We start from the raw sequence: 25,434 nt of genomic DNA, 5'->3' as shown, positions 1-25,434 counted from the left end.
CTGACTCTTCATGACCCCATGGATTCGTAGCCTGCCAGGCTCCCCTGTCCAGGGCATTTCCCAGGCAAGAATACTGAAGTGAGTAACCATTTCCTTCTCCAGGGGATCTTCCCGATCCAGGGATCGAATCTGCATCTCCTGCACTGCAGGCAGATCAGGGCCACCAGGGAATGTAGATGCTGTTTGAGAATACAGCTTATAGCTTAAATAAAACAACTACAAATGACCCATATTTGAAGCATTATAGGTGTACCTCTCTGGAGACATACATGCTTAATGAATAAATTTCTTAATTCACAGACAAGATGAATTAGAGAGCAAGGACCTTCTCAAAATTATTTGGCACAAGATCGCCTTAAAGAACTAGATTCAATTTAGCATAACTTGTTTACCCACAAGTTTTTAGCCCACACTTGGTGAGCAGAATAAGATACAATTATAAAAACTGTTGTCCTGGAATCAACTACAGTTCTTATCCTCACCCCATAAAAAGAGCTGAGCTGCATATTTATTAGGCATCTCCCTTCTGATCTTGTTTTAAAGTAAACCAGTTCGTTGAAGTATAACCTACATGTAGAAACGTTTCCTGCGTGCTGTGTGGCTTGGTGAATTTTTCGAACTGTTCATACCCATGGAATCAAGAAAGAACTAGAACTTGATCAGCATTCTAGAAGCCTCTCCCCTGTCTCTCCACCAATCACTACTCCTCCTCCATGAGAGGTAGCCACCATCCTGACCTACATCTTCGATCAGTTTGGCCTGTTTTGAATATTATATAATGGAATCACACGGTATTTATTCCATGTCAGCTTGTTTTGCCAACATCTCTGAGATTTATCCATGTTGTTGCATAGACGGTAGTTTGTAGTTTGGGATTTCTGTGTAAATATAATAATTTAATTATCAACTGTATTGTTGATTTAGGGTTTAGTGGCCACAACATTGGAATAACGTTCTATGAACATTTTCCTATCTGCCTCTCAGTGTAGATACGAACGTTTCCTTTGGGATAGTTAACATGTTAGTGTTGAATTATGAAGGCATTAGATATCCATACACACTTTCAGATTTCTGATATACAATTTTTGCCATTTTCATCGATTTTTAGTGGCAATTTCATGGTGGTTTTCATTTGTGTTACTGTTGTAATTACAATGTTGGGCACCTTTCAAATATTTTCAAATATTGATTGTTCTCTTTGGTCAAGTGCCTATATAAGTCTTCCCATTTAACAAAAAAAAATTGGTTGCCAACTTGAACACATTTTTAGCTTAAGGTTTTCCATGTAAATATTTTACAAAGATCACATGATAAACATTTCAGCAAGCCAAGTACTATAAACAAGAGTCTGAGAAGAACAGAAATTTTTGTCTTGCTATGTGGTTAGATCACCTCCCTTTTTTGTTGGACAGAGGAAAGTCTTGAAAAAAGATATGGGAGCTGAGTCTTGAGGCTCGAGGTCCATTTGGGGCCATAAAACTGGATATGTGGAGGCGAACAGGCTGTGGAATTCCCCTGGAAGTCAGTTGGAGAACATTTTAAATCCTTCATTTCCATGTCAGCAGCCACATCTTTGCCCCTCTCTCTTTTCATAAGTAATGGGAAGGCAGCACAAATGATTCAGGGTTCCTTTTCTCAGCTCATAGGAAACTCATCCATCAGTGATTACTTTATTTTGATACATGGAGATGAGGTTTTTTTGTCCCCCCGTGAATCCCTGCAGTGTTCTTCTATATCCTTCCTTGTCCTAGTAAAAAGAATTGCTTTTCTTTCTAATTTTTACTTTGCTTTCAGGGAAAATATTTTGTTCCAATAAGTATGATTGGTTACTTTAGATATGGTTTCTGTTCATACCGATGCTCTGTTCATTGGAATGACCAATTTGAACTATTTTGGCTTTGTTGATGGTAAAGTGATGCAATTTTCCAGAATTCAGACTGTGCTAAAAGTACCTAAAATAGTACTTTGAGTTCTCCTGAGGAGTGAAGAAAGTGTTATACTAAACAGAGAGATTACCATTCCTATTGGCATTTCAGACCTTGGGTTAGACTGGTTCCAAATAGGAAAAGGAGTACGTCAAGGCTATATATTGTCACCCTGCTTATTTAACTTATATGCTGAGTACGTCATAAGAAACGCTGGACTGGAAGAAACACAAGCTGGAATCAAGATTGCTGGGAGAAATATCAATAACCTTAGATATGCAGATGACACCACTCTTATGGCAGAAAGTGAAGAGGAACTAAAAAGCCTCTTGATGAAAGTGAAAGTGGAGAGTGAAAAAGTTGGCTTAAAACTCAACATTCAGAAAACAAAGATCATGGCATCTGGTCCCATCACTTCATGGGAAATAGATGGAGAAACAGTGGAAACAGTGTCAGACTTTATTGTTTTGGGCTCCAAAATCACTACAGATAGTGACTGCAGCCATGAAATTAAAAGACGCTTACTCCTTGGAAGGACAGTTATGACCAACCTAGATAACATATTGAAAAGCAGAGACATTACTTTGCCAACAAAGGTTCGTCTAGTCAAGGCTATGGTTTTTCTCACATCATGTATGGATGGGAGAGTTGGACTGTGAAGAAGGCTGTGTGCCGAAGAATTGATGCTTTTGAACTATGGTGTTGGAGAAGACTCTTGAGAGTCCCTTGGCCTGCAAGGAGATCCAACCAGTCCATTCTGAAGGAGATCAGCCCTGGGATTTCTTTGGAAGGAATGATGCTAAAGCTGAAACTCCAGTATTTTGGCCACCTCATGCGAAGAGTTGACTCATTGGAAAAGACCCTGATGCTGGGAGGGATTGGGGGCAGAAGGAGAAGGGGACGACAGAGGATGAGATGGCTGGATGGCATCACTGACTCGATAGACATGAGTCTGAGTGAACTCCGGGAGTTGGTGATGGACAGGGAGGCCTGGCGAGCTGCGATTCATGGGATCGCAAAGAGTCGGACATGACCGAGGGACTGAACTGAACTGAACTGATAGAGGAAAACCCTGGGGGAAAGATCTGCAGAATTGAAAATGCTGTCCTCAGGGATTTTTATTAGGTGAGTTCCCCACCTAATTATTTTGAAATGTTACCTCTGAAACACACCAGAGCAGGCTCAATCTCAGGGGAAGCTACATGTAAATTAGGAAGGGCAAATTTTCTCCACTTAGCAAGTCTCTCTTCTTAGTGACAGACCTAAGTTTCTAGGGGCTTATACCCTGAATCTAGGGCTGGAAATCACAACCAGCACTGGTGACAAATACCTTTGTTGGTTCTTCTTGCGAAATATATCTTAATGAAATAATAAAGGATATGCACAAAGATTTGCAAACAAGGATGGTCATATCAGCATTATTTATAATGGAAAAAGTGAAAGTGTGAAAATGTTAGTTGCTCAGTTGTGTCCAGCTCTTTGCAACCTGCCAGGCTTCTCTGTCCATGGAATTCTCCAGGCAAAGATACTGGAGTGGGTTGCCATTTCCTTCTCTAGGGGATCCTCCCAACCCACGGATTTGAACCTGGGTCTCAGGCAGATTCTCTACTGTCTGAGCCACCATGAAAGCCTCTTTATAATGGTAAGATATTGCCAATTACCTAAATATTAAAGAACAAAAGATTAGAGTTATATGTTTTATATTTTTGCTTAAATGTGCTTTCTGTTTTTTCACAAAAAATCAATTTCTTATTTAAGATATTTTAAATTAAGTAATATTAAAAATCAAGTTAGATTACTAAAGAAGATAATATAGGAGAGAAATTGCAAAGAATTATTTTGTAATCTTTGAAATAGACCTTTAGGATGGAGCTGTGTGGGATTTCCAGTTTGCAGTAATCACCTTTAGGAAAGGAGGATAATGAAATAATAGATGAGGCAGCTGGTTCCTGCACAGACTCTTGTTTGACAGAAAACAGTAACAATAGATTTGTCCTTGAGCCTAGAGATAGTTACCATTTAAGTGCTAATAGATGTCAGGCCATGCGCCAGATATAAACCTTACATGTATCACTTAATTTGGCCAAAGACGTGATACAGGTACATTTCATGATCAACACCTCCATCCTCCCGCAACTCCATCCTTCCTATCAACTCTATGTCGCCGGTCCCCCACCACCAACCTTCTGAGTTAGAGGCTGACTGCCACATGCTTCCCTCCTGTTCTGGACCTTCTTCCCCACCCCACAGTCACGTTATACAGCAAAACCACTCATGTATTCTTCCATTCAACAGTGAGTCAGGCACGAACCCCAGCAGGCCAACTCCAGAATCAAACACTTCTCCTCTTTGCCCAACTAGCCTCGGCACACAAACAAGTTCTGATCTTTACAGACATGGGTTCAAATCCCCATGCTGCCAGCTTCTAGCTGGATGGGATCTAGGGCAAATCACCAAGAACTCAAAACCATGTTTCCTTCCATTATAAAAATGGGTTAACCAATGGTAAGTGTTTCATAGGGTTAACATGAGGGTTAAATTAAATAAGACAGTTCAGCAAAACCCAGCATACAATTTTAGTTCAATTGATTATAATTGAACTGAAATAGTGGCCCATCAAACCAGATTCCTGAAAGAAAAATTTTTTGTGTTAATTGCAACATTTGGAAAGTGTCTGAAAATGAACCATATAAATAGAGCCATTTGCTAAGTATATAAATGCTGAGTTTCTATCGAGGTCAATTTGTCCCCAGTCATCCCATATTATCATTTTATACAGGTCTGATGGAGAGCCTTCTGTTCTGGGAAGTAAGCACCTCCTCTAGCAAACATTTCTCTGAACTGCCTTTCTCTCAGAGGTATTATCTTCCGGTCTCTGTGATTCCTCCCAACAAGATTTAAAATGAGATATCATGTTACATCATACTCAAAAAATTTGGCACAGCATTTGAAAGAAGGAAGGACCCTCTGAGACGACGACTCCTGTTGCTCCTCCATCTTTAAGGTGCACACAAATCAACCTGAGGTTTGGAATAAATCAAACACAGCTTCTGATTTAGCAGATCTGGGTTTAGGCCTGAGCTGCTATATTTCTAAGATGCTCCCATGTGAAGTGGCGCTGCTGGTCTGGGGATCACATTGAGAGGAGCACAGCCTCAGAGTCCTCTTTCTTTAACTTCCCCATATATCTGATTCAGTTCAAAGCTGTTAAAATACTGCTGCCGGGTTTTCACCCATATAGATTCTAATTTTGCAGATGTAGGATGTACCCTAGGCAATGGGCATTTTTGTTGTTAGTACCGCTACATACAAGGAAGTGGTAGCACATTTATATAGAAGTTGTCATAGGTCATAAATAGAGAGAATATACTATGATCTCCAGGAAAAAGAAAATATTTATGTAGACATATGGCCTAGATTGCTTTCTCTCAAGTAGAATACCACTGAAGTACGATTGCTACTTACTGGGTATTTACTAAGAAGCAAGTCCTTTGTTAGAAGGCACATATATTTCACTTGATCTAAGATAACCTACTAGGGTAGGTATTATCATACCCATTTCACGTGACACTCAAAAATTAACCAATTGTCCAAGAGTCAAACAGCTTGCAGCTAAGACAGCTTCACTTAATGGTGAATAGATGGGGAAACAATGCAAACAGTGACAGACTTTATTTTGGGGGGCTCTAAAATCACTGCAGATGATGACTGCTGCCATGAAATTAAAACACACTTGCTCCTTGGAAGAAAAGCTATGACCAACCAACAGCATATTAATAAGCAGAGACATTACTTTGCCAACAAAGGTCCATCTAGTCAAAGCTATGGTTTTCCCAGTAGTGATGTATGGATGTGAAAGTTGGACTGTAAAGAAAGCTGAGTGCTGAAGAATTGATGCTTTTGAACTGTGGTGTTTGAGAAGACTCTTGAGAGTCCCTTGGCCTGCAAGGAGATCCAACCAGTCCATTCTGAAGGAGATCAGCCCTGGGATTTCTTTGGAAGGAATGATGCTAAAGCTGAAACTCCAGTATTTTGGCCACCTCATGCGAAGAGTTGACTCATTGGAAAAGACCCTGATGCTGGGAGGGATTGGGGGCAGAAGGAGAAGGGGACGACAGAGGATGAGATGGCTGGATGGCATCACTGACTCGATAGACATGAGTCTGAGTGAACTCCGGGAGTTGGTGATGGACAGGGAGGCCTGGCATGATGCAGTCCATGGGGTCACAAAGAGTCAGACACCCATGTCCAACTCTTTATGACCCCATTGATTGCAGCCCAGGAGCATGCACAGGCTCCTCTGTGCATGAGGATTCCCCAGGCAAGAATACTGGAGTGGGTTGCCATGCCCTCCTCCAAGAAACTCTTCCCAACCCAGGGATTGAACCCAGGTCTCCCACATTGCAGGTGGATTCTTTACCATCTGAGCCATCAGGTACACCCTAGAGTCAAAGGTGGGATCAAAACCAAGACAGTCTGAAGGCAAGGTTTAGCAGTGCATCTTTTTTATTTCTTTAACAGCTGTATTGAGGTCTAACTGGCATACAATTAACTGCGCATAAAGGGGATGATTTGATGAGTTTTGAAATATGTCTACATCTAAAAAATCATCATCATGATCCAAAAAAGTGATTCCACCTCCCCTAAAAGCTTTCTCATGCTCTTGTATCATCCCTCTCTCCTGATCGCTACCCTAACCCTACACGACCAGTGGTTTTTTTGTCACTATACTTTGGTTTTTGAGAGTTATATTTAAATGGAATTATAGACTATGTACCTTCTCAGCTGCCTACTTTTACTCAGCATATAAATTTTGAGATTCATCCACATTATCGGGGGTGTCAATAGTTCCCTCTTATTTTTTTCCTAAGTGATATTCCATTTTATGAATATTCCACAATTTGTTCATCCATTCACCTGTTAATGAACACTGGATTGTTTCCAGTTTGAGACAACTACAAATACACTGCAAAGAGCAATCATGTAATATCTTTGTGGGAATATATGCTTTCATATCTCTTGGATAAATATGCAGGAGTGGGATGACCAGGTCATATATTAGCTGCATTTAACTTTTTGAGGAATGGCCAGATTTCCTTCCAAGGTGACTGCACCACTTTACATTCTTACCAGCAGTGTTACAGGGTTCCGGTGACTACATGTTCTCATCCACACTTAGTATAGGCTAGTCTTTTTAATTTTAACAATTGTAATGGATACGTGGTGATACCTTGTTGTGGGTTTTTTTCAGGTTTTACAACTTTTTATTTGCATATTAAAAACCTGTACATTCCAATAATTAAAATCATCTGAACAACAAAAAAATGGCACTCTGATTAAAGTGCATTTTACAGCCCACAAGTCAGCCTGGACCAGCTTGCTTTTTACTCCAGATTTCACTCTCGTTCCATCCAGCTTTCTCCTTCACCACCAAGCAAGTTCTTTTCCTTCCCTGCCAGGCAAGCAGACAGGTGGGAGAGGCAGGCGCGGCCTACGTTGTCAGTATTTCTCCATTCTTTGATCTGAAAAGGGTAGCACAGTCATTTAAACTTGATCCAATCTCTTTGCATATTACAAAGCTGAACAGCTAAAAGAAGTAAAATAAGGCGATGCTTGTGGAATATATAGTGCATACTGGCAGCGCACACTTCATCACGACTCGCCTGCTTGCCTCTCCTCTTCAATCATTTCTTTTGAAGGCAGTGGATTTTTCTCTTGCATTTCTGCTTTCTTCAACGTCGACTTACCAAATTTCTCAATCTCAGCCGTATCGGGCTTGTAAGACATGGCTGCAGAGGGAGCCAAGCAAGCTGTGAGTGAGTCAAGTCCGTGGTGGCAGCTGCAGAGTCTTGATGTGGTTTTAACTTGAATTTTCCCAGTGAGTAATGATGTTGAACATCTTTTCATGTGCTTATTTTAAAATGCAAGCTTTTATATTCAACATCACTGTTTCCCAAACAAGACAATGTGATTCTTTTTAAATGAAAAAAATAAAATCACACCAATCCCTAAACTTTACTTAAATAAGTTTTATACTGTTATGTGTGTGCCTATATATGTGGTTTTTGGCCACACCATATGACCTATGGGATCTTAGTTCCCTGACCCGGGATCAAAGCCATGCCCCCTGCACTGGGAGCGCAGAGTCCTAACCACTGGACAGCCAGGGAAATTCCTATTTTTATTACGATATTAATAAAGTGCCAATATAAAATCAGGCAAACACTTCTTTTACTTATTAATTTTATGTGACTATAAAAATTAAAGACTAAATCTAAGCAAAATTCGGCACAAATGAACTTATCTATGAAACAGAATATGAACAATGGTCAGAGAGATACTGCTGCTTGCTGACCCTAAATCACCACTTGCAAATTTACTTGAACTGTTCATACAGTGTGCCATGATATTATGTGGCCCTCCCTTGGCATGTATTAAGAATTTTTGTGGAAGTTCTGCCTTTACTCTTTAGCCTGAGATGAAGTAGTTCTTCTTGGCTCCAAAAGAGTCATAAACACCAATGCAAATGTAGGCCTTGGTATTGAGTGGCAATACTTGGTTATAAGGAGAAACAGATGATCCAGAAGATGCATGTATTGCTTTTGTTAGATTTTCATCAAAACAAACAAACAAAAAAACACAACACTGAAATACCCTTATAGACAACAACTCATTCTCTACTGCTACTGCTGCTGCTGCTGCTGCTGCTAAGTCGCTTCAGTCGTGTCCAACTCTGTGTGACCCCATAGACGGCAGCCCACCAGGCTCCGCCGTCCCTGGAATTCTCCAGGCAAGAACACTGGAGTGGGTTGCCATTTCCTTCTCCAATGCAGGAAAGTGAAAAGTTAAAGTGAAGTCATTCAGTCGTGTCCGACTCTTCGTGACCCCACGGACTGCAGCCTACCAGGCTCCTCTGTCCATGGGATTTTCCAGGCAAGAGTACTGGAGTGGGGTGCCGTTGCCTTCTCCACATTCTCTACTACTGAACTATAAAAAAGAATGAAATAATGCCATCTGCAGCAACCTGGATGAACCTAGAGATTATCATATTAAGTGAAGTAAGTCAGAAAGGGAAAGACAAATACCATATGATACCACTAACAGGTGGAATCTAAGACAAGTGAACTTAACTATGAAACAGAAACAGAATCATGGACATAAAGAACAGATCTGTGATTCCCATGGATGGAGGAGCCTGGTGGGCTGCAGTCCACGGGGTCGCTGAGAGTCGGCATGACTGAGCGACTTCACTTTCACTTTTCCTTTTCATGCATTGGAGAAGGAAATGGCAACCCACTCCAGTATTCTTGCCTGGAGAATCCTAGGGACGGTGGAGCCTGGTAGGCTGCCATCTGTGGGGTCACACAGAGTCGGACATGACTGAAGCAACTTAGCAGCAGTAGCAGCAGCAGCAGTGATTGCCAAAGGAGAGGGAGTGGGGGTTAATAGATATAAGCTTTTATATATAGAATGGATAAACAACAAGGTCCTCCTGTATAGCATGAGGAATTATATTCAATATCCTATGATAAACCGTAATGGAAAATAATTTAAAGAAAAAAGAATGTACATATGTATAATTGAATCACTTTGCTGTATAACAGTAATTAACACAACATTATAAATCAACTGCACTTCAGTTTAAAAAACATTTTTTTAAATGATTAAAAAAAGAAGAAAACAAGTCATTCCCTAAAGACAGGGCTATGGATTCCAGGCTTGGGCAGTCACCCTAGTTATAAAAGTTCCACATTATGATAGGGAATCCTAAGCTGTGTTGACGTAACCAGACACGTCTCTTGAACCCTGAGGCCAACACTTACACTGCCCTGCAGTGCTAACGACTCTTAATTTGTTGTGTTACTTGATTTTCCCCCTAATAACCTTGCAAGGAAGACAGAGCATCACCCTAACTTGCAGATGAGGAAATAGAGGCTGACAATTCGAGGTGAGCCTGGCCAGGTTCCCATACCAGAACCTGATAGCTTAAGACTAAAACTAATTCTTTTGAGTCCAACCTACAACTTCTTTCCTACACTACATGACTCCCCTGGCATTATTACTAGAAGCAGCATTCTGGAGAACATATAAACCTGGGACTTCTTAAATAGCTCTTCTTATGATCAAACAACCAAATGTTTTCCACCCATTTCATTGCCACTAATCCAAAACAGACTCAGTGCCGTTTCCCCTATAATTCATGTCTATTTTTCCTTAGTTGTCTCTTTATCCTCTTCAATAGGAAACACAAAGTTCTGGGCACACAACTGGCTATGACACAATGCAGCTGCCACCCACCATGAGGCTACTGCCCATCACACAAAAACAGAGACCCCCCTTCCTCCACCATTTCCACAGAACTAACGCTGGTGTCTTTATAGTCACACCATCTTTCTGTATCCTTAGCACATTCACAAATGTCATTAAGGATGTCACATTTCTTTTCCAGGTGGAACTTTTCAAACAAAGCTCTAAAAACAATAAAACAATGACATCTGCCATTCATTGAGCTTTTGTTTCATGCTAGGCCATATACTCGGAGAAGGCAATGGCACCCCACTCCAGTACTCTTGCCTGGAAAATCCCATGGATGGAGGAGCCTGGTAGGCTGCAGTCCATGGGGTCACGAAGAGTCGGACACGACTGAGCGACTTCACTTTCACTTTTCACTTTCATGTATTGGAGAAGGAAATGGCAACACACTCCAGTGTTCTTGCCCGGAGAATCCAAGGGACGGGGGAGCCTGGTGGGTTGCCGTCTCTGGGGTCGCACAGAGTTGGACACGACTGAAGCAACTTAGCAGCAGCAGCAGCGGGCCTTATACTAAAAATGTGCCTCTTTTCCAGGCCATGTCCTGAGGAGGCACAAACTATCATACTCCCATTTTGGAGACAGTGAGTTTAGACAGTGCCAGTGTTACACAGCTGATAACTAGAGCAGCCAAGAATCAAACTCTAGTCTTTTAAGTGCCAGTATTGTGCGCATTTCATTATCAAGTTAATAGTACCTCTGAAAAGTCATAGCTAATTCCCCCTGGCTGTAGGGAATAGTTCCTTCATCTGAAAAGTAACACCCTTCAACTCTCTCTCTCTTACCCTACTTAGCACTTCTGACCTTGCCCTATCCTGAGTGAGCTGAACAATCCCTCAGGGTCTCATACAGGCATTAGGACACTTAAAATTTCTTGCTGTTGTTCAATCATGAAGTCATGTCCAACTCTGCAACCTCATGGACTGCAGGATCCAGGCTCCTGTGTCCTCCACTATTTCCCGGAGTTTGCTCAAATTCATGTCCATTGAGTCAGTGATGCCATCCAACCATCTCATCCTCTGTTCTTATCTCCTCCTGCCTTCAATCTCCCCCAGCATCAGAGTCTTCCCCAATGAGTCAGCTCTTCACATCAGGTGGCCAAAGTATTGGAGCTTTAGCACCAGTCTGTCCAATGACTATGCAGGATTGATTTCCTTTAGGATTGACTGGTTTGATCTCCTTGCAGTCCAAAGGATTCTCAAGAGTCTTCTCAAGCACCACAATTCAAAAGCATCAATTCTTCAGTGCTCACCCTTCTTTATGGTCCAACTCTCACATCTGTGAGAAAAAGCTGGAAAAACCATAGCTTTGACTATACAGACCTTTGTCAGCAAAGTGATGTCTCTGCTTTTTAATACATTGTCTAGGTTTGTCATAACTTTCCTTTCAAGGAGCAAGCATCTTTTAATTTCATGGCTGCAGTCACCATCCACAGTGATTTTGGAGCCCCCCCCACCAAAAAATAAAATCTGTCACTGCTTCCATTTTTTTCTCATCTGTTTGCCATGAAGTGATTGGACTGGATGCCGTGATTTTTGTTTTTTCATGTTGAATTTCAAGCCAGCTTTTTCCCCCTCCTCTTTCACCCTCATCAAGAGGCACTTTAGCTCCTCTTCATGCCATTAGAGTGGTATCATCGGCATATCCGAGGTTGTTGACATTTCTCTGGGCAATCTTGATTCCGACTTGTGATTCATCCAGCCTGGCATTCATTCATCTACCTTTTTTTTTTTTTTTTTTTTACTATGTAGGTGGATGGAGAGGACCCAGGTGCTTTCCTTTGCCTAGTATCCTCAATTCTGGAATTGGGATCCACAACCATGACCACCTATTCTGTGAGTGGTCAACCATGGTGTCCACTACCTTCCCTGGTCATATGAAAGAAAGTATTTCCAGATTTCCCTGCAATATCAGTTGATCCAAAAAGGGCAGCTGATCCAAGCCAACTTTTTCCTGTAGACATTTTCATAATAAAAAGTTTGTTGAAAAAAGAAGGCATGGAGTGCTATTCATCAAGTATTTTTAGCTTTCTGACTTCAGGGAATTGGATGAGTTTGTACCTCCCGTCCTCTTTGAATTTAGATGTGGACAAATGACTTGCTTTGGCCTAGAAATGTAACCTAGTGTTGCTTCTGGAAGAACCTGTGGGGGCCTATTTGTGATTGTGCTTGTTCCCACCTGACTATTGCAGTGATCAAGGAAGCATATGTTAAGATGAAACCTCCCTCAACTTGGGTCTCTGAGAGACTGTTTGAGAACAAGCCCCAGTCAAAGCACAGTGGACATGCAGGTAAGCATTTAATAGGACTGAGGGGCTGTTTGTTACAGCAGCTAGCTCATCCTGAGGGGGAAGAGAATGTATGTTGTACAGGAAAATCAACACTTCATCCTCTAAATAACAGGAAGCTTTAACCATAAAATCTTAACTCCTCAGTTCAGTTCAGTTCAGTTCAGTCGCTCAGTCATGTCTGACTCTTTGAGACCCCATGAATTGCAGCATGCCAGGCCTCCCTGTCCATCACCAACTCCCAGAGTTCACCCAAACTCATGTGCATCGGGTTGGTGATGCCATCCAGCCATCTCATCCTCTGTCGTCCCCTTCTCGTCCTGCCCCCAATCCCTCTCAGCATCAGGGTCTTTTCCAATGAGTCAGCTCTTCGCTTGAGGTGGCATAGACCCCTCCTAAATAGTGGGTTTCAAAAGCACACACTCAGAGCAGGCTAAAAATACTGATGTTATTGTTTCAAAGAATCGATTTCGTTGTGGCCCAATACCAAACACATTGTGCTCATTCTTTTACGATATCTGTGCTGTTAAATATCGTATTGAAGTAACCATTCCAACTCCTGTATTTCCTTCATTGTTATCTGCCAAAAATATATTGCAGAATGGTGTCTAAGGAGCTGGCAAGAACCTTTGCAAAAAAACTAGAATCTGCCCTATTAGCTGGCTGCTTGTGACTCAGCAGGGGGGTGTGAGCAACCAGCACTTTGGAAGGCAGATCACTGCCTATTAAATCTAACAGTGAGACAAAGAAATGGGGCAAATGTACCTGGCCTTGAGGAAGTTTCCATGGAGAGGTTGTCACAGGCAACTGGAATTCACCAGCAGTACCAACTAGAGAAGTAAACTGCTTCTTTCTACCACTTAGAGGAAATCTTTCTTAACCACTCAAAACCCATTGCACCAACTCCACAAGCATTACTTGTTGCGGCAAGTGGTACTTGAAAGGTCAGTATTGGATTTTTTTTTAAGTAGCTCAAGTGACCTCTCCAAGGAGAAATCGTTTAAAAGTGGAGAAGTCACCTGGAATCCATACTGACTGGAACAAAGATTCTCTGAGAGCAGAGGAAGACGAGGTAAGTGGCATGATGGATTTTTTAGGTCTTTATTAGAAGGAAAGGATCACAGAGTTTCTGGTTAATGATGGCTCCCTGTCATGCACAGCATAGCAATGGCCCTCACTCACCTTTGAGAGTCCACACCTCATGTATATGAGGAATACTCAGCAATTCTTTCAGCAACTGTGTCTGAAACCTTTGCCTTTGTCTAAGTTGACTTAGAGGTCATATGGCTACTTATCTAAAATCTCTGAGCCTCAATTTCTCCATCTATAAATTAGGACTAAGACTGTTGTAAAGATTAAATGAAATCAAAATATAAAGACCTTAGCAAGGCCTGGCACAGAGTCAGAGCTCAATAAATGTTTCTGTATTCCTTGGTAGGAACTTGGTAGGAACATCTACCTGTGTTGCGTAGCCCTTTCCTTTTTAACTTTTTAAGGGGTTGAAGCCTTTGTTTTATTTCCCTCTTTAATTCAAGGGCATTGCATTATGTGCCAGGCACTGTCCTCACAGATTGTTGACAATGATGAATGAGACAGATTTCTTTGTTCCAAAAGGACAATGCAATCAGAATGTAATGCAGAAAAAAGGCTGTGGCACCAGGAAAGAGGGTTCCGGTGGTCTTACCCTGAACAGGGGATATTTGAAGGTTACCCTCTTCCCAGGCCCAGCTACATCCCAAACAGGACCTGCAAACATCACTCAACAGGTATTAAGAAACTAAAGGAAAACTCCCCACCCAGATTTCAGTGCTATGAAAACTGGCCTGAACGAAAGAGCTCCAGAAGACATTAGTAAATTCTAAGGTATTGGAACTGAGGTCTTGAGATGGGCATGGTTTTCTTGCTTGTGTACTGGAGACAGTGATAACAAAAAGCATAAAAATAGAGCTTCTATTCTAAAATAATTGGGGAAATCCAATTGTTTTATTTTCCTCTTCACAACTTCTGCAATCATTTCTCACTGCATGCTCATGTCATAAAGCTTCACTTGACAGTCTCCTTGCATTTCAAATCTGAATTTATTGCTTCAACAAAGCATGTACATTTTATTAGCATGACCATACATCCTGATTCGGTTATGATAGTCCAGCTTTATTCCTGTTGTCCTGATGTAGTTATTAATAGCATTACCTTTCACTTGCAAAGGTATCTGAGCTTGAATGCTAAATGCATTTATACAGTTAATCTAATTTATTTTTATTGGAGTATAGTTGATTTCCTGGCATGCTGCAGTCTATGGGGTTGCAAAGAGTTGGATACGACTGAGCGACTGAACTGATTCCTGATAGTTGATTTACAATGTTGTGTTAGTTTCAGGTGTGGAGTCGACCTAATTTTAGTAAATCTCTCTACAATTTGAAAAAAATAGAAGCCTAAGGGTATTTTGATGTTGAAGATACCTTAACATTCTGAGAAGTTGGACTCATTTTCAGTATCATTCATGTCATAGATTGGTAGAACCATAGTGACAAGCATTTATTTACCATTTATTAAAAAGCAAGTTCACTTGTCATTATGGTCATTTGCTGATTTTATTTCACATGTAAGTTTTACAGTTTTATTTTTAACCAGTTTCTATACATGTGGAAATGAGGCGCAAGACACAGAGCAACGTCTTGTGGAGGAATCAACCAGGGGTGGGAGGAACAATGCTGTGGGAGGAAGACACAGTCATGATATCCAGAGGAGATGCAGAAGTTACTAAAAGAAAAAGAGGCTGGCAACTGAGCACAAAGCAAAGACAAGGAAGTCTGCTTCGTTGAAGGACAATCATATCCCTTGGCTACCACCTTATAGAAGTTGAAACACGAACACTTCTTGGCTTTGGAGTCAAATATTTAGGTCAAATATTCAGCAGCCCATAAGGTTACAAGAAGGCCTGAAGTCCACTGACTCCAGAATACTGGGATACAAACCTTTGCAATAATAAAGTTTCTTGTCATGTCAATCTTCCCCACCCCCCAGCTTTTTCTTGGCTGTACGCTGTCTCTCCAGAGCTCTCTAAGGCAAAATCAAATTAAAAAGATAAGCATGACTTTTAAAAACCCAAGGGTAATTAAAAATAGATTCAAGAGTTAGCATGGCCTGCAAAGTCCCTGCTATGGCTAAGTTGCAGAGGACCAGTTTCCCATCTCCTCTCAGATTAATCTACTAGCTGATACCATGGAGCATGGCCAGTGGACCTGAGCACTGGGAGATGGATTCCGATCTCTCCTCTTGCATTATTCAAGTTCTCACTGCCATTAGCACCAAAGTCTCATTTCCAGCATCATGATTCATCTAATACCCTCATGTTTCCACAACTAATCGCATCTTCATGAAGTTTAATTTAATGTAATTTAACGTAACACTGCCCTCTTGTGCCTCACCATGCGAGGGCCCTTTTTGGGCAAAGATTATCTTTAATTAAAAAAAAAAAAACATATATATAATAAAATTTATAATTTCAGTACCTTATTGAACTGTATGCTGGAGAGGGGAAGATGTATTTCTTATCTCCCTTCATCATTTATCCCAGTCTTCTGTTATACTGGTTTCCATCAATGATAACTGCTGGCCAAGGAAATCAATTCTAAAGGCAGACTTTAACATAAATCCACATGTGATTATTTTAAAGTAGCATATGGGCGGAAATAGCAAACAATGAAGCCAGGCTGCCCAGGAATGAGGAGTGCAGGAGAAACTGAGTAAGAAATCAGGAAATGAAAAGAAAGTTATTAAATAGACTCTCCACAGCTGGCTTAGTGATTTCAATAGACTTGGTTAATGGGAAAAACAATCAGAGAGAGTCCTTTAATTGCTTTTCTGCTGAGTTCCTTTCCACATCTCCATGTTGGCAGAGATTAATTAAGAGTTTCAATCACAACCTAAAACTAAACTCAGTAAGACAGATCAGAAAATTTTTTTAAATGGTGGCATGCTCAAAAGACTTCTGAGCAGTGTATCTCATAAAATTGACAGTCAGTGGTTCCAGTTTACAAAAGGTTATTTGTAAGGAATATGTAATGTAAGGGCAGAACCTAATATCAAATAACACACAAACTGCCATTTTTGAGTCATATTCCTAGCACAAAAATTGGGTTTTAGTATTTTTCTCTTGATCAGTCAGCACTCTGAGCAAATAATGATGGGTAGGAAAATGATCCAGAAAGCCACAGATACTCTCTCTAAGTCACAGAAACAAAAAGGATGCAACCAAGCTGCCCTCTAAGAAAAGGTGAAACAGAAAGGGGCTGCAGAGACACCTCTGGAGGTGTGCTCTTCACTCTTCCAGGGACAGAGCTCCTAAGAATTGATCTATTTCCATCTGGTTTTCCAACTCCAGCATCCATCTCTGGATGAAGAAGATGAACGCTTTGGCCAGGACAGATGTCTGAGGATTGCATCACAGCAGGGAAGCCTAAAAAATCCAGTTTGTGTTTCTTTTCCACTGCCTTACTTATCCTGTGCTTTCTGATGAACTCTTTATCTAGTCCAGAATTTTCAGTTTTGCCCAAGGGTTGGTACATTCCTGATGTCCTGAATGACCAAGACGCCCCCTTTCCCTTTATCTTGTATTACCACTTTTTTGTTTTTAAGTATTACGCCCCCTGCCGGTCTCCTTCACACAGACCCACCATCAGTGTTGCATGGCAGAGAAGCAAAAGTATTCTGAAAGGTGATGACAGGGTCATGTTACCTAGGTTAGCAGGTGCGAACAATCTTCCCTGAGGACTTTTACTCTCCCTGAGAAAAGATACCCTGACTGGGTAAGGAAAAGGAAGAGAAAAGAAGGATCATTTCCAAAGAGAGGTACAGCACAGGTTAAAATCATAATAAATAATAAATAGGGAAGCTTGATGTGTTGAGAGAATTTTAAAACAGAGTTAACATCATCAAATAAGCAAAAGATGAACAATGTCACAAATTGAGGCATGGGAAGGTTCTTTTTGCTCCATTTTTCAGGAAAGAATAAGAATTCATCATCACTATACTATCACATTCCTCTTTCTTGATCTTAAGTACCTCTGCTTTTCAGAGCACACAGAGCTCTGTACCCAGTAATTCCCTCTACCTATCAAAACTACATCTCAGTCACACAGCTGATAAAACTCAGTCGCATGGAGAAGTGACTAGCAAGTCGAAGTCTCATAGACTACAAAAGCCATGGCATCTGTAGATGGCCCGAGGTCAAATCCAGTATTTCACTCTGGCTTTCAGTTTCCTCATCTGTAAAATGTAAGTATTAATATAGTACCTTTCCGGCAAGGCTTTTGTGAGGATTTACAAGATGTTACACTGCTTAGCAGAGTACCTAACGCATCACAGCAAAATAATCTTAGCCATTATTTGCATTTCAATTATGCACAGAACTTTAGGCAGAAAGAACAGATGTGGTGGCATCTGAGGTACAAGTGGGCTGGAAAGGGGATATGCCTTTTGTTCACCTCAGAGTCGTGTGCAGAGCGCCAACTCAGCACACCGAAAGACCAGACTTACTACCTCATGAAGCAAAGCAAGATACACTTCATAAACCTGTATCAGTCAAGGCTGAGTTTGCAGCCACCTTGCCTGGGGACCAACCCCACCCACCAGTGTCCCCACAGCAATTGTGGCTAAACCACACTGGAGAGGCAAACACAAGGGCCACCCCTGGAGCGCCGGCTCTGGTGACCAAGAGGTATTATGCCAACGGGCCCCACAGGACACACTCTATTTTAGGCCACTCTTTCAAGACTAGGAAATTGTAGGTAATATACCTAATACATAGAAACACAGAGAGTTAGGCAAAGTGAGAAGACAAAGGAAAACCTTGCAAATGAAAGGATAAGACAAAGACCTCAGAAAAAGAACTAAATAAAATGGAGATAACCAATTTATGAAACAAAGAATTCACATAGTCACAAAGATGTTCGCTAAACTCAGTGAGAACATCAACAAAGAGATTAAAAAGTATTTTTTAATCTGATCTAAAGAATGCAATAAGCGAAACGAAAGATACTCTATAAGGAACCAATAGTATATTAGAGGATGCAGAAAAACCAATGAGCAATGTGGAAGATGGGGTAGTTAAAATCACCCAACTGTAGTAGCAGAAAAGAAAAAAATAATGTTAAAAAATGAGGATACTAGAAATCAATTCAGTTCAATTCAGCTCAGTCGTTCAGTCATGTCCAGCTCTTTGTGACCCCATGGACTGCAGCATGCCAGGCCTCCCTGTCCATCACCAACTCCCAAAGTTCAAACTCATGTTTAAAATGTCTATACTACACATAGCAATCTACAGATTCAAGGCAATCCCTATCAAAATACCAATTGTATTTTTTAATACAACTGGAACAAATAATTCTAAAATTTGTATGGAACCATAAAATACCCTTAATAATCATAGAAATCTTTAGAAGAACAAAGCTAGAAGTATGCTGCCTGATTTCAAGCTATATGACAAAGATATAATAATAAAACTGTAGTATTGGCACCAAAACAGACACAGATCATTGGAACAGAATAGAAAGCCCAGAAATAAACCCACATTTACATGGTCAATTAATTTATGAGAAGGTGCTAAAACCATACAGTGAGGGAAGAGTCTCTTTAATATATGGTGTAGAGAAAGTTGGACAGATGCAAAAGACTGAAACTGGACCACTTTCTGGCATTATATATAAAAAATAAACTCAAAATGGATCAAAAACTTAAATATAAAATGAAACCTTCAAAATCCTAGAAGAAAATACAGGCAACATGTTCTTTGACACAGATCTCAGCAATATTTTTGATATGCCTTCTCAGGCAAGGACAACAAAAACAAAACTTAACAAGTAGGATCAAATTAAACAGAAAAAGTTCTGCACAGGGAAAGAGGCTATCAACAAAACAAAAAGGCAACCTCCTGAATGGAAGATACTTGTAAATGATACATTCAAGAAGCAGTTAATATTGAAAATACACAAATAACTCATATAAATCAATATCAAAAAATCCTATTAAAAAGGAGGCAGAGGATCTGAATAGACATTTTTCAAAGGAAGACACAAAGATGATCAAGAGAGACCTGAAAGGATTATCAGGATCACTAATCATCAGGAAAATCAGAATGGCTATCAGTAAAATGACAACATATTTTTTAAGAAGACAACATATAAGTGTTAGCAAGTATATGTAAAACAGGGCATCTTTGTGCACTTTTGCTAAGAATGTAAATATATGTAGCCACTAGGGAGAACAGTGTGGAGATTTCTTGAAAAACTAAACATCGAACTTTACCGTATTATATAGCAATTTCACTTCTGGGTATCTGTCTGAAGAAAATAGACACACTAACTAGAAGAGAGAGAGGCCCCCCTATGTTCACTGCAGCACTATTTACAACTGCCAAGAAGTGGAAGCACTCTAAATATCCACTGATAAGTGAATGGATAAGAAAGATGCAGTATATATACAATGGAATATTCTTCAGTCATTTAAAAGAATGAAATTTCGCCATTTTTGATAACATGAATGGGCCTAGAATAAAACTTCATATTTAAAGCAAATGGGTCACAACCACGTGATGTGCAGATAGGAAATAAAGTCAATAACACTGTAATAACTTTATGTGGTGACAAACGGCTACTAGACTTATTGCGGTGATCTGTTTGTAATATATCAGTTCAGTTCAGTCTCTCAATCATGTCCGACTCTTGCAACCCCATGGACTGCAGCATGCCTGGGTTCCCTGTCCATCACCAACTCCTGGAGCTTGCTCAAACTCATGTCCATTGAGTCGGTGATGCCATCCAACCATCTCATCCTCTGTCATCCCCTTCTCCTCCCACCTTCAATCTTTCCCAGCATCAGGGTCTTTTCCAATGAATCAGTTCTTCACATCAGGTGGCCAAAGTATTGGAGTTTCAGCCTCAGCATCGGTCCTTCCAATGAATAGTCAGGAATGATTTCCTTTAGGATGGAATGGTTGGATCTCCTTGCTGTCCAAGGGACTCTCAAGAGTCTTTTCCAACATCACAGTTCAAAAGCAACAATTCTTTGGGGCTTAGACCAACTCACATTCATACATGACTACTGGAAAAACCATGGCTTTGACTAGACGGACCTTTGTCAGCAAAGTAATGACCCTGCTTTTTAATATGCTGTCATAACTTTTGTTCCAAGGAGCAAGCATCTTTTAATTTCATGGTTGCAGTCACCATCTGCATTGACTTTGGAGCCCCAAAAATAAAGTCTCTCACTGTTTCCACTGTTTCCCCATCTATTTGCCAAGAAGTGATGGGACAGGATGCCATGATCTTAGTTTTTTGAATGTTGAGTTTTAAGCCACCTTTTTCACTCTCCTCTTTCACTTTCATTAAGAGGCTCTTTAGTTCTTCACTTTCTTCCAGAAGGGTGGTGTCACCTGCATATCTGAGGTTATTGGTATTTCTCCCAGCAATCTTGATTTCAGTTTGTGCTTCATCCAGCCCAGCATTTCACATGATGTACTCTGTATATAAGTTAAATAAGCAGGGTGACAATATATAGCCTTGATGTACTCCTTTCCCGATTTGGAAACACAAGCTGAAATCAAGATTGCTGTCCAGTTGTGACTTTGTTGTACACTTAAGACTAATGTATGTCAACCATACTTCAACTAGAAAAGAAATATATTAAATACTAACATACAAATACTGAAAATAAAACAAAGAACAAATGTGACCACACCACCTCCCTAATGAACATCTTTTCATGGCATGCCATACCCTATTAGATTAAGGATCTGACCATTACTGACAAGACCGCCTACAGGGTTGCCCCTGACCAAGGTACTATAGGGCTCCCCAGGTGGCACTAGTGGTTAAAAAAAATTTTTTTTTACCTGCCAATGCAGGGGATGGAAGAAATGTGATTCAATCTCTGGGTTGGAAAGATCCCCTGGAAGAAGAAAATGGTAACCCACTCCGGTATTCTTGCCTGAAAAATTCCATGGCCAAGAGGAGGCTGGCAGACTATAGTCCATGGGGTCGCAAAAAGGTGGATATGACTGAGCATGCATGCACCCTGATGAATAACTCATAGAAATCTTTTACAAACTTTAATGGGCATCACATTGCTTGAGGGTCTTGTCAAAATGCAGATTCTGATTCAAAAGATCAGGAGTGGGGTCTAAGATGTTGCATTTCTTCCAAGCTCCCAGGTGATGATGAGGTGCTGACTTCAAGGACCACACTCTGAAGAGCAATGAACTGCAGCTTTCTCTGAGGAGCATGCCAAGCCTCTAGGCCCACGGCAAATCTGGAATGAATACCCTCCTATGCTGCTTTCAAGCACTCCATGAATACTTTAACCCTAATGTTCAGTATCTTGCATTTCTCCCTCATAGTTTGCAAGGAATGTGAGGTCAGGAAATTCTTTCTCATTTATAAACCATGGACATTACTCAGTGCCAGAGATAGATAAAAGGATGGATGAATTTATGGATGGACAGAGATAGGTAGACAGATAGAGAATGAATGAACGAATGAATGAGGGGCAGATCAACCTTTTCATCTAGACACATATAGAAGTTTTACTTGAATAAATTCTTAGGAATTGTTTAAAATACATTTAGCTAAATGCATAGCGACAAAAATCACCATGTGTGCTCATTAAAATCCCACACCAAAAAATGTCAAGTATCTCTAAAAGCAGAGCTCCTCTTCCCAAGAAGGGCACTATGTCCTCTATTTTGGCTTCCAACCACGCTAGACAGCTGACAATGGAGTCTTCTTAGAAAGTTGTCTGAGGGTGTCTTCTTCCACTGTGCTGTGTGTGTGACTTTATTCACCCTTATGTAATCCACAAAGTGCATCTCTGTTTCTACCACTGCAGCTACTGTATTATAAACTAAATTATAGTAACAAGAGCAGCTGGAATTTATTAAGTACTTTTTACCATCCAGGAACGCTGTAGTGCTTTTACTTTAAATACCTCTTAGAAACTGTATAATGACCCTACTAGAGGATACATGATGAGATTAAAGAGGTTGTGTTAGCCACCCAAGGTCAAAGAGCTGGAAGTAGAGTGGAACTTGGAACCCGGGACTCTCTGACCTCAGAAACCATACTTTTAACCTCTACATCACAGAACCTCCCAAGGAACATGCTTTGGTCACTCACAGGCACATCAAAGCCTTTGGGACATTTGTCTGGAGAGAACTCTGGGTTTGTCACCACTTCACTGGATGACCATTGGAAGTGTTCAGCATTGAAATTTCCTCAACAGAAGAACATCACTGCATTAGTTCCTAGGGGGTAAATTACACTCAACTTAGCCACAGCTCCCATCCAGACCTTTGGAAATTCACCCTCCTGGACAACCTTAAATTTCTTCACTTTTGTGTCTTATTTTATTAAAGTAGTGGTGGAGAATCAACATGTATCTTGTAGTTAGTAAATGGCACATTAAAACTACCCAAAGATTTCCACAAATCCTAAGCCTCCTCCTTAAAAACACTAAGGTGTTTTCCTTAGTGTTACTTTCAATTTCTGGAATTTCCCTGGTGATCCAGGGAAGTGGATCAAGTCAAGTGGCTAAGACTCCATGCTCCCAACGCATGTTCAATCCCTGGGCACGGAACTAGATCTTACCTGATGCAATTAAGAGTTTGCATGCCCCAATGAAGACTGAAGATTCCACGTGCCAAAACTAAAGATCTCATATGCCACAACAAAGACTGAAGATCCCATGGGCCACAATTAAGACCAGTCACAGCCAAAAAAAAAAAAAAAAAACCCTAAAGTCCACAGCTGTCCTCTTGTTACCTGCATGGCTGCTGATGAGACTTGTCTTCATCTGAGATTTAGACAACCTCAGCTTTAACTCACAATTACATTGCCCTCCCAATGTCTTCTGCCACGTTCCCATCTCTCCTATAGCCTCAGCTTCCACGTGTGTTCTGTTACCCTTTGTTAATCCAGATGAGAAATTCAGTCCTTTGCCAGTTTCTGCAAAAGCAATGCTGGAAACAAGGAAGAATTTATTAGAGGGCAGGGGACAAGGAGAACAGTCCTATCAGAACTCCATATCACTAACCTTTCTCCTTACTGCCCTTCTCAGTCATTTCCCAGAGAAACCTATCTAGTCCCTCTCGAATATGCAGAATAAATACACCAGACACTGATGTTCATGTAATCAGCAACATTTCCCTCTTTTGCATTCTAATAGAACCGTGAAATTTTTAGCAATCCAACTGTACAGGCAACTCCATGCTTCAGAGGACACATCCCGTCTCACCAGCTCCAACAACAGACTTGATTTGTCAGAGAGGAATCTCATTCACCTTCCAGCGATATATGCTGCTGCTGCTGCTGCTGTTAAGTAGCTTCAGTTGTGTCTGACTCTGTGCGACCCCAGAGATGGCAGCCCACCAGGCTCCCCCGTCCCTGGGATTCTCCAGGCAAGAACACTGGAGTGGGCTGCCATTTCCTTCTGCAATGCATGAAAGTGAAAAGTGAAAGTGAAGTCGCTCAAGTCATGTCCGACTCCTAGCGACCCCATGGACTGCAGCCTACCAGGCTCCTCCATCCATGGGATTTTCCAGGCAAGAGTACTGGAGTGGGGTGCCATTGCTTCTCCGAGTGATATATGCAGGTAGGGGCAACTGATGGTCAATGAGAAGTGAGGCAAGGTTTGCTGGGAGGTTTCTGGAAGAGGTGTACTCATTCAAAGGAGACAGCCAAAAACAGAGACAATTTCCTTTCTTTCCTCAGCCATGGCGACAGGATGTGACACCTGGAACTGCTGCAGCCATGTTGCTATCAGAGAAGGTAGCTACCAGAAGACTTTGAGAATGTCAAAGCAGAAAAATGGAAAGAACTCATGAGATCGAGATGGTAAACTCACCAAATTCATTTGATTTTCTTCCTAGGCACCAAGGAAACCATAGTTGATAGCCTCTCCTGAAGTTAGGCAGTGCCACACAATTGAGTCCTGACTAGTGGATTATGGATGGAAACGATGTTTACAGCTTCTGGGACTGGGCTGGAAAATGTCCTGCTTGATCCTTCACAACCTTCTGCTTCTCCACTGTAGAACAGATTGTGCCAGGATGAGTGTGAAGCCATGTTCAAGATGGCAGGACTATAGCATAAAAGGAGGCAAGGTCCATGGATGTAGTAGAAGCCTCCACTTGCATAGAATAGTACTGCTGTATTGTATGATGCCCTTGAGATCTCACAACTAGTTTGTTGTAGCCTATTATAGACTGAATGTTTGTGTCTTTCCCAAATTCATATGCTGAAATCTAACTTCCAGTGTAATGGTACTCAAGGTGAGGTCTTTGCAAGGTAATTAAGTCATGAGGGTGAAGCCCTCATGAACAGGATTAGTGTCCTCATAAGAAGAGGCCAGAGAGCTCATTGTCTTTCAACACTGTGAAAGTATAAGAAGTTGGCAGTCTGCAACCCCAAAAAAGACCCCTCAGCAGAACCTGGCCATGCTGGAAGCCTCATCTTGGACTTGCAATCTCCAGATTTCTGTTGATTTTAAGTCATTCCGCTTATGACATTCTGTTACAGTGGCACAAATAACAAAGACATGGCACACGGCATTTCCTACACTAATTAATATAACCAAATTCCTTAGGTACTGAATCAACCAAGCCTGAAGTCTTTCTAATATTAGACTTTGAACTCTTATGAGCCAAGCTTTCTTTAATTTTTAAACCTATTTGGGGCAAGATCTTGTTTTTCCTTTGATACAAAGCATTTTAACAGCGAAACTCATATCTTTACAGTTCTTACTTTTATACATGCATAAACAAACCCATCTATATGTTCACAGAACCAAGGCCAGGATTCACCCTGTTAAAGAAGATTATCAGTGTATGTAAAAACTCTTTGAACACTCTTCAGGAGTAGT

At 41.0% G+C, this 25,434-nt stretch overlaps 1 protein-coding gene and 1 long non-coding RNA gene across 2 annotated transcripts; both read right to left on the bottom strand.

Moving 5' to 3' along the window:
* Window positions 1-692: 692 nt before the first annotated feature.
* On the bottom strand, window positions 693-24,018 carry LOC147348289 (uncharacterized). The gene is made up of 2 exons (XR_015151359.1): window positions 23,337-24,018; window positions 693-7,447 (listed from the first exon to the last, which is right to left on the bottom strand). It is a non-coding gene; the product is annotated as an uncharacterized LOC147348289 (long non-coding RNA).
* Window positions 3,138-8,174, bottom strand: LOC147348290 (thymosin beta-4-like). The gene has a single exon (XM_086367019.1). It carries the CDS (start codon window positions 7,830-7,832, stop codon window positions 7,578-7,580), a length of 255 nt encoding a protein of 84 aa, XP_086223145.1. The 5' UTR covers window positions 7,833-8,174; the 3' UTR covers window positions 3,138-7,577.
* Window positions 24,019-25,434: the final 1,416 nt, after the last annotated feature.

The sequence above is a fragment of the Bos grunniens genome, chromosome 22 (genome assembly GCF_055505025.1).
Source record: "Bos grunniens cultivar Pamir isolate PY7600 chromosome 22, Bosgru_T2T1.0, whole genome shotgun sequence".
Classification (NCBI taxonomy): Eukaryota; Metazoa; Chordata; class Mammalia; order Artiodactyla; family Bovidae; genus Bos; species Bos grunniens.
This window is presented reverse-complemented; position numbering and strand designations above follow the sequence as displayed.

Excerpts from the sequence above, each read along its gene's own strand:
- LOC147348290 (XM_086367019.1), bottom strand. The coding sequence starts at position 7,832 with ATGAAAAGATGTTCAACATCATTACTCACTGGGAAAATTCAAGTTAAA.